The sequence below is a fragment of the Gymnogyps californianus genome, chromosome 20, assembly GCF_018139145.2.
Source record: "Gymnogyps californianus isolate 813 chromosome 20, ASM1813914v2, whole genome shotgun sequence".
NCBI lineage: Eukaryota > Metazoa > Chordata > Aves > Accipitriformes > Cathartidae > Gymnogyps > Gymnogyps californianus.
The window spans coordinates 11,821,627-11,831,450 of NC_059490.1; the positions used below are offsets into that span (position 1 = coordinate 11,821,627).

Below are 9,824 nucleotides of genomic sequence, written 5' to 3' on the forward strand. Positions count from 1 at the left end.
ATGCCATTCATTCTCTCAAAGTCTCCTGCAAGAGCTCATGTATTCAGGCTGTCTGCTTTGCTGTCACCTGAGCGAGTGTGTGTAGGAAGGCATTTTGAAACGAAAATGTTTCTAGCTATGCCAATAGTTTAAGGGAGAAGGAAAAGACATCTTTATGCACTTGGTACAGTCTATAAAGAGGAGCAAATGGGTTTGGGTTTGTTCTGTTGGGTTTTTTTAACCGATTGATGTACCTTGTCAAAACACCCCTTTCTCTTAAAAAGAAAATTCTGTAAGTTGTTTTTTCCTTCCCTTCTACTTCAAGGAAACCAAGTGCCCATTGAAAACAAGTGTCGGGCTTTACCACCTTAGGTACTTAGGAAAAGCTCCTGTTTCTCCAATGTGAGGCAAATCAGATTTGTGCTGTATGTTTCCACTGATGAGGTTAGCATGAATAAGTTCATGCGTTTGCTGCTTATTACTTACACCTCTTTCCTGGGTGATCTGAAGTTGTATGAGATCAGAATCTAACCCCTTTTAGTTCCTTTTATAAGACTGTAGCTTTGTAAGAAAAATTAAAAATAAATAACTCTTTCCCCCTCCCTTCTCCTCTCCCTCCCCACTCTTTTCAGCATTAACAGTAGCAAAGTTGTCCTGCGTTTTGAAAGATTTGGCTTGGGAATCCTGGAACCGAGTAATCAAAAGATATAGCATGGTGTGTAATTGTCTTGTGATAATGTTGTCTGCCTGCTTACACAAAGCATCAGAAATCTTCACTGGCTCTTCCAAGCTATGAAACTGGTGCAGCCGCAGCTGAAAGCCGCACGACCATCAGTTCACAGTCCTGTGTTGTTTGTAAAGGCTGAATTCTGCCTGAGCACCAGCAGTTATTTAAAGAATGTTTACATGATACTTTTGTGTGAACTATATTTTTTTAAACATAATAAACAGTGAATCAAGTTTAACTACAGCCATTCTCAAATAGCACTGAAAAAAAGAACTATTTCTAGTTCCTTCTGGTGTCTGTGGTAAATAGGAGCTATCTTCTGCCTTCAAAGCATTTGTTTTCCCTAAGAGAAGTGGAACTGGCTTGTTTCAGAATGGCAATGCACCCAGTACAAGGGGTTGGAGTTCCAGATTGCGTTTCTCTTTCATTAAGGTAAAAAAATCGATCATCTCGTGCATTGTGATTTGTCCAAACCAATCATTGAGCTCTGCGGTTTGTTTCAAGCTCTGGGTTACCTTGACTTAAGTTACACCAGTACAAATCTACTTCGGCTAGGAGAGTTTCTGATCCTGTAGGCTGTGTCTCGATTAAAGACTGAAGCGCTCTTCTACACAGAACTCGCAATAAAGGCTGCTTGTTCTCTTACAATCCCGTAGGAAGCTTAAGGCTTGCTGGCCTTTAAAAAACTAAAACCATGACTTGTTATAGCTCTGTGCACAGGGGCCAAATTCTTCTTCTGAAGTTTTAGGCACAACAAGTTCTAGCCCCCTAAACTAGCAGCATTTCTGGAAATAGAACACTGACCAACCAGACTCGACTCGTACTGCCCCGATCACCATTTCATTTGTAGAAGAAAAGACATTTTCCGGAGCTGCAGGGAGAGGCAAGAGAGACAAGACAAGGGAAACAGCCATCCCTAAATAATGCATTAAATAAGGTCTTGATGCACAGAGCTTGTTAAGAGATTCAGAGTCATTCCCCACGCACACACAGAGTGTTACTGGCTCCTATAGCCGGCTGCATTTAAGTTTGCAAGATGTTTGTTTTAAAAAGTTTAGGACTAAAGCAGTTGTTTTGGGGAAAACTAAGATTGACAGAAATCTTGCAGCCAGGAAAGTTACGTCTTGGTCTCGAGGACCTGACTCAACCCAACAGCTCAGGCTTGTTCCAATGCTTAACTTTAAGACAACCCCCCCACACACATACACCCCCTCTCCAATGGGTAGTATGCAGGTTGTAAAGGATACATCCGATTACTGCATTTAAGGTGACAGCTGCATTATCCCACTTGCAAATGAATTGCAAGCGGTGTTAGCAAAGGCTCCTTCATGCCTCCCGTTCGTATTCCTCTGCCTTCTGCCAGCCAGGGCAGTGGGAGAACCCTCATTCATTATACAGTGAGCGTTCAGATCCTTTCTGTCCTTGTAGTACTTCCTTTTGTTGCAATAGATATAGTTCAGTAGGGCTCCTTGGAAGTCACCAAAGTTCCTTTCTCCAACAGCACTAGTACGTTACACACCCCCTCTACACCCTTCACTGTCACCACAAGGGTTTGACGTGAGGATCACACGGAGAGGAGCTCCAAAGTCCTCTGTAAGGCAGGCAAGGGACAGGCACCCAGTTTGGCTGCTTACAGGTGGCTGACTTCTTTTGTAGAAAATTAAGTGGCAAAAAAAAAAAAAAAAATCCTGAGTTCTGTTGAGCAGAGAGCTTCCCTCCTACTCTGTGCAAGTCGGTTATATTCTCTTACAAATATTTTGATAGAGTGACTTTTTAAATGTCTCTCAGATATAAAAGAACAAATTGGTTTGGTGGTAGCCAAGCGTGGCATTGCGGTACTCTTGACCTCCTTCCTCTCCCCCACCGTTATAAAGCAAATAAATCCCCTCCAACTATACTGTGTATTTAACCTGCACCACTTGGTTCTCTTCAAGACTTGCTACTGTTTGTTCTCTCTCAATAATTCTGTGTGTCTGTCAGCAGTTTTAAGCAGAAGTTGCTGTCCCAGCAAGTACTGCTTAAATAACAGCAGCACAACACAAACCTAGAGCGGGGAGAAATGTGCTGCTTTGCACCGGTAACGTTGCAAACCCATCGGCCGACACCCTCCGTAGGCTTCACTTGCATCTTGCCTTAGGGAAGAGCAGAAGCTGCTGCTGGATGCAAATTGTCGCTTTGTAGCCTGCAGTTCGGAACAGCCCTTCAGCTAGCTCTGTGTTCGAGGGGGCAGCAGCCTCGGTGTGCCTCTCACTAGTTATTTCTGCCATCCGTGTGCGTAAAACAGGTCCCGAAAGCTGGGCCGCCCAGAACTTGTCAGTGTGGGAACCAGTCGCCCAACTTGCAAATAGCCAGCGTTTCCTTGCCTCTTTATCAGCAGTTACGCTGCCGTGCAAATGTGCAAGAACTACGCTGGGAAAGCAATATGTTCTCAATTTTTTTTTTCTAATCAGATGACTGGCTAGGAGAAGGACAGCCAGCACTAGATGACCAGCCAGATTAAAACAAAATAATTTAAAAAACTAACAAAAACATTATCACCATTTGTCCTTCCTGTGACCGTGCTCGGGTGTCATTCACACCCTGTCTGTGAAGACTTGCCAGACACAGAGCTTGCAGGCAGGACTTCCTCACCTCTTTCAGCAGGGCCACTCGCCTGGAACCGAACCTAACCCCCCTCGTGCTGCCCTTCAGCGTGTGCTGAACGCTAACGGGAGACTCATCCCCGCTGAGCGCTGCCCGCTGGTGCCCCCCTGGGAATACTGCCCAGCTGCTCCGGTCCCAGGCGCCGGAGGGGTTTCAAAACCTGCCTTTAATCATGAGATTTGGGCTTCTAATTCAACCTGACCTTGGTTTTGTGTTTAATGCCACCCATAAGTTGCTCTTGAAAGCAAAACCCAGCCTCCTGGACCCAGCATATCCGAGAGGGGCGACCGATTACTGTCTCTGGGATAATTTTTGTTTTAATCAGCTGGTGTAAGACACATGGCAATCAACCGAGACCAGTGGAGTTGTAGAGCTGTGAGGAGAGTGGAGCTCTCTTATCCCTCAACGTGTTGCAAACCAAGCGGGAGTCGTTAGGTTGCATCGTTTTATGGTCACACGTCCTGTCTCCTTGTGTGCTGGTGTAAGGGCTGAAGCACGGTAAGCCTGTACCATTTGAGAGTTGTAAATGTGAAGCTGGCTGTACAATGCTGCTACAAAAGCCACTCGTCAGTAGTGAATGTAAATGGAGTCTGTACTATGGTGAAAATGGACACGTTTTCTTTTCAAATGTGATGTAAACTTTGTACAGTAAAAAATTTTTTTTTATATTTTCTATCAACTGAGTGTCTTCCAGAATTGCTATTAAATTAATTAAAAATTGTTAGTATTAACAACAGTTTCTGTATTAGTTTATGCAACCAGCAAAAAAAGAAAAAAAAATAGAGTGCACTCCATGCTAATGAAGTTCTGGATATGTAGGAATCTTTTCAGTGAATAAATCTTTGCTCTGGATAAAGCAAGTGTTACAGAATTGTGGTTTGACCTTTTTCCCCCCCGTCTACTTGTAGCCAAATTAAAACATGAGCAGATTTCCCTAGTGACCCACTAACACGTCGCGCTGCATAGAACACCCGGTGTTTGCAGGACACTGAAGCATTACATGTCACGCAGCCGTTCCCGCTGCAGCGACGCTGCGACTGCGAAACCCCAGCACGGGACAGTAGACGGCTTCCAGGTGCTGTCGGGTCCTGGGAAGTTACGGGCAAGAGACAAAGCCGAAAGAATTGCTCGGTACCTTTTCTCTGTCGCCTAGTGTTCGCCCTCGAGGAAGCGATGGCCTGACTCCCAGATGAACTTTCTCCAAGTAGTGGGAGATAGATAGATACTCTCTGGGGTTTAAAGTTAGGAATTCAAGGCAATGTATTTAAAAGAGCAGAAAATGGGGGAGGCGTGTAGGAAGAAAGAGAAGTGGATGGACAGAGATGACAGCCCTACCGTGATGTCAGCTGATGCGCAGGGAGGTCACCAGCGCCATCATCACTCTTGCCGCGGTTCCTCGCCCTCCCCTCCCTGCCCTTCGCTCGAGTGAAGCGGCAGAAGGGGATTTCCCATCGTTTCCCCGTTTCCTTTGCCGCGCTCAAGAGCCTGACAGACACGGGGCGATACAAACCGGACGGGTCAGCCTTTGGGGAGCAAATGGCCAGAGTGGGACCCTCGCGATGGGCGAGGGCAGCCCGGCGCGCAGCCCCCTCCGCGGCACACACGGAGAGCGCAGACCCCCGGGCACCGCCAGGGCTGGGGGGCATCGTGCCGCAGCAGCTCTGCCAAAGCCATCCTGCCCTGCCGAGCTCGGCGGACCTGGGCCGGGGACGACAGGGAGGCAAGCCCACATTAAAAACCCCTCTCCGAATTGGGCAGGAGTAAGCAGCCGTCGTGACAGAAGGTGGTCCTGTTTCTAGAAATCCTATTGCAACAGAGGAACTCTTGGAATAACGTGCTGGAGCAAGGGGTGACAGAAGTCTCAGGTTTAGCTCATGTAAGAAAAACATAAGATTAGGAAAAAAAAAAATCAGCGTTACAGCTTTTGTCTGTGGCCCTTGCTGTGTCTTACAGCTTGCTTTCACTAGCTTGACTTGTTAATTTATGGCCTTTGAGCCCATTTGCTTTCTTCCCATTCTATTAGCTGTCAATCACTGACATCCTTCCACAAATGAGATTACAAGTGTGTCTTTTCTGCCAGCATGATTCATTTTGTTTCCTCTTACAAGTCAAATTTAAGAGGCCTTCAGTTACAGGAGAGCTGACAAACTGTTTCCTCAGCTTTCCTGGCAGGCTGAAGCACCAGGCTGTTCACTTTCTTTTTGCTGTAACTGGGATTCTTGCAACAAAATCCCAACAGAAAGCAAGCGGAGAGGCGAGGCCAGAGCCGGGCTTTCTCGGAAGCTCCTGCAGGCTCCCGCGCAAACCCTTCCCTGGGGTTTGATTGCCTCCTCGTGGCTGCCGCCGCTAATTGCAGCTATCGCTCCCGCCCAGGCCCTTGCTCTCCCCCTGCACCAACGACGCCAGTTTTAAGAGACGCCGGGTCCTTTTGCAATTATCAAAGAGAGTTTTCCCTCCTGGGTATGATGGGTCAGGTTGCTTCCTGGTTTAAGAACGCCATCATTTAGTTTTCTCGAAGCACGGCACTCTGTTGAGCAGCTGCCTCCTGCCCACGTGCCGCTCAAGGCCGTTCCTCAGACCCCCGTCACCTTTCCCCCTCTCCTTGCTCCGCACCCCACCAGCACCCACGGCCTGCCCGGTACACACGGATTAGCCCTGCCCGCACGTAAACCTGGCCTGGCGTCCTCCTGTCCCACCGTGATCCCTTCCACCAGGAGCTCCACAGCCTCCCTTCGGGCCTCAGCGCGCGGCAGTGAAGCTCGGCAGGTCGGGTCACCCCAACCTGGAGCTGCGGGAGCTCCCCGGGGCACACGCGACTCCCGCACAGCCCCGCGCGACTGCAGGGAGCTGGGCACCTGCCCGGCCCCTCGCCAGAGCCGCCGGGAGCACCCACAGCCTCCCAGGGCCTGCCACAAGCTTTTCACCTGCAGAGCGGGGCAAAAGCTCTGCCAGGGAGACACAGGCTGCTTCGCTCTCCTCAGTGGAAGTGACATTGCAGCGTGTTAATTCATCCCAGGAACGTTACGCTGCTGCCAAACAGCTTCATGCTGAAAATAACGGCAGCATTGTACTGCTCTGCAGGGAAAAGGCCAAGGCATTATAAAAGCGCAATTTTACATTTCATCCATCTTACCTAGATCTTTCATATGCAAACAATAAAAAGCTTAAGGTAAGTTGAGCTTTGTTGTCTTTCATAAAGAATAAGCAATAATGAATTTAATTCTCAATTAAACTTGAAGGGCAAGGCTGTTTAATAAAAAAAAAAAACCAAACCAGAAAACCATCCTCAAGCATAAAGGTTATATTCCACCCGCTGTGAACTCAAACAGTTTGATATTTGCCTGGCCAGAGTTACATCCAAGCAATCGCAACCTGGTTGTCTGAAGCACCAAAGCAGCCAGGCACCCCTCTCTCCTCTTGAAGAGCAGCGGCTAACCTGGCACGAAGGCAGCCAGCAAACCGGGGAAGGCGAGCAGCGCCTGCCTGTAGGGCAGCAGCTCCCTCTGCGAGCGCACTTATCTCGGATCAAGAGGCACTTTAACACTGCCGCTACGTGCGGAGTGCCTCAAGCTGATGCGCAGAGACAAGCAGCACACGGCAGCGCCCTGATCACTAGGTCACCCTGCCAGCTTCTGTCAGAAACAAGTTCTCATTCCCACCAAAATAACTGTGTATGGTGCTGCCCATGCCCCCTCGGCACATGTATTCCCACCGAGGACTTCGAGCAAGCGCCCGCCTTCCTCGCTTTGACACGAGGATTTTGTGTCTCTGGGGGTTTAGACTCCTCGTCAGTCTGAAGGCAGAAGAGATTGCACTCCACGTAAACCCAGGGTTTGGGCAGAAAACCGCAGTCTGCACCACCCTGCTGAAGCACTCGTCGGGGAAGGAAGAGCGCAGTCCCCCGAGCAACACGCCACTCTCCCGGGGCAGGACTTCGCAGTAAGCAAAGCCATTTTACGTTATCGCTTTTTGCGCCAGCGGACCCTGGCAAAGTCCGTGCAGTCACCAAGACCCCTCAGCAGAGAGCCGCGCTGGGGCCCTGTTTTGAGGCTTTCTAAAGTGACACTCCGTTTCGGATGAGCCCAGAGCTCAGCCCTCGGGTTTGAGGCAGCTGTGATGGAACAGCCTGAAGAGCCTAAGAGCTAAACTTACATCACATACCTGCCTCCTGCTGAAAGCCTAAAAACACTTGTTAACCTACAATTTATACAATACAGTATACTCCTGTTTAGATCATATTCTTAGATTTTTTATAGCCTTTTCACAATATTTCTCTTTCATTGATGAATAGTCCAAGAATTTGTTTCCTCTCAAAGACAACAAAAGCTTTTTTTCCCCCCTCTCCTTTTTTTCTGAAGCAACCAGTACTCACATCTCAACGGAGACAAATTCAAGCACAAACAGAGACCATTTCTAGCTCCAGACAGCTGCAGCGTAACACTCAATTGAATTTTAAACCTTACAATCAGAGGGGACCATTTTACCAGCCCTGCTGGGCCTTACTGGTTATTCAACGCTCCTCCCAGTGCACATGAACCATCTCAGTGCAGCCACGGAAATGGTGGTTCGTTCAGAGAAGGCACCAAATAACAGCCCACAATGCATAGATCCGGCTACAAACGAACTGACTGGTGCAAGATCTAGGAAAGCTGGACACAACACATCCCAGTTTCACCCTCCCTCAGAGCTCAGCCTGTTCTTGCCCACAAAAGGCAGCAGTTCAAGCCCTCTCCTCCTGGCCCAACCCTGGCTTCCCAGCAGGGTTACTGGGGCAGACAAGTCTCCCACCCACCCGTCCAGACCCCCCTGTATTTCAGAATACACGTTCAGAGAGGAGAACCCCTTTGCACAGCTATAATACAACACATCATTTCAATGAAAAAAAAAAAAAGGGCAAAAAAAAGCGCCTTTCACCTACCTGAACTCACTCTGCCTTCCTCGTCCCGGAGTTGGTCAGCCTTGCACCTCACCACCGTGCCATCGTTGTCGTCGTCGTCATCTTCTGCGGCTGTGCCGCCGCAGCTCAGCCATCCCTCATCGCCCAGCCCGGCGCTGGCAGATCAGTCACACCTCCCTGGCCCCCCAGACCCCGCGCCCCCAGCACCCGGCGCCGCAGGAATGCCAGCGGGCTGGGCAGCCGCTGCAGCTGGAGACACCAAAGTTCTCCTAGCATTTCCTCTAATGCAAAGCTTGAACTTCTGCTACCTCTCAGCTAGGCGACAATGTACTCAGGTATCCTATCCACATACCCCTTTCCTTTTCCTCAAGGAAAGAGCTTAAGTTAATAGATGTTACTTAAAAACAGGTTAAAAGTATATACAGACTGTTATTGTGAGCAATCAATGTTAGATTGCTCAGCAAATTTCAGGAACACATTCATGTGGCCCAGCCCTACGTATTTATGGGCTATAGGGCAGCAATCAGTGTACCTATACTGCAAGCCCAGTGGCACACCCAGCCAGCATGGGGACTGGTAACTCCCCATGGCAACCTGCACTTCAGCTGGACCAATTTACCCGGTGTATCTGAGAGCACAAGGGAATTTTACCGACAACCAAAAGCGGCTAGAGAACCAGGCTAAGAATAAGGTCTGCATTTCAGTGCCTTGGCATGCAGCCTGTTTTGAATGCTGAATTCCATTATAGCCATGTAAATTGGGCTTACGTGTTAATGAAACAAGCCACTAATTGCTTCAGAAAGCATTAATCTGTAATTCTCAGTCAGGTCGCAAATCAGCGAGGTGCATAATCATCTCAGTAACTTTTAGTCCAGAACAGTTCCTCTGCCTCTAGCAGCATTACTCAAGTGCTTAAACTAATACACATGCTTAAATCCTGTACGGACTCAGGGCTGTAATGAACACTTTAATAACCGCAGAACAAGCTGTTTGATCATCTTCAGGATTTTAAAAGGTGTATTTTGTATCTGGTTTCTTAAATGAAGTTTCAGTTTTTATCTTGGAATAGAATAATTATCCACTGACCTTAACATCTGCACTTTATCTTCCCCATTTATTTCTGTAGAAAAAGCAATTATACACAGCTTCATATCAGTGCTGCAACTGAACTTAACTTACAGTTGGGACCAGTTTAAATAAATTCACAAAGAATTAAAACAGATCTCTGCTTTTCTTAATCCTTCCCTTTAACTGCCTTCTCACCTCTCTGCTAGGAGGATATTTTTGGAATTAAGATGAAAAGGGCCCCCAATAAAACTTGCCTCATCAACTGAGAATATATAAATGGAAAGCATACAACTTCTGAGCTGATACACAAACACTTGTGCCTCTTGCTCTGACTCGTCAGAGGCCCATGAAGGAACAGACGCTCTTGCTTCCCTGGCTGGCAGTTTCCAATGGTGTCTCACATCTTCAGGACATGGCGTTACCTAAGGGCACCCCAGTCCGCTCTCAACTTGGTATAAACAGCATGACTTTTCCCCCCCCCCCCCGAGTTTCTGACCCTCCAAATGGAAG

At 48.1% G+C, this 9,824-nt stretch overlaps 1 protein-coding gene across 1 annotated transcript in view; it reads left to right on the plus strand.

The window, feature by feature from the left end:
* Positions 1 to 4,209, plus strand: part of KSR1 (kinase suppressor of ras 1) — a 76,312-nt gene extending 72,103 nt beyond the window's left edge. The window contains 1 exon segment of the mRNA XM_050908938.1: positions 612 to 4,209. Coding sequence (XP_050764895.1) covers positions 612 to 690 — 79 coding nt within the window. The 3' untranslated portion in view covers positions 691 to 4,209.
* Positions 4,210 to 9,824: the final 5,615 nt, after the last annotated feature.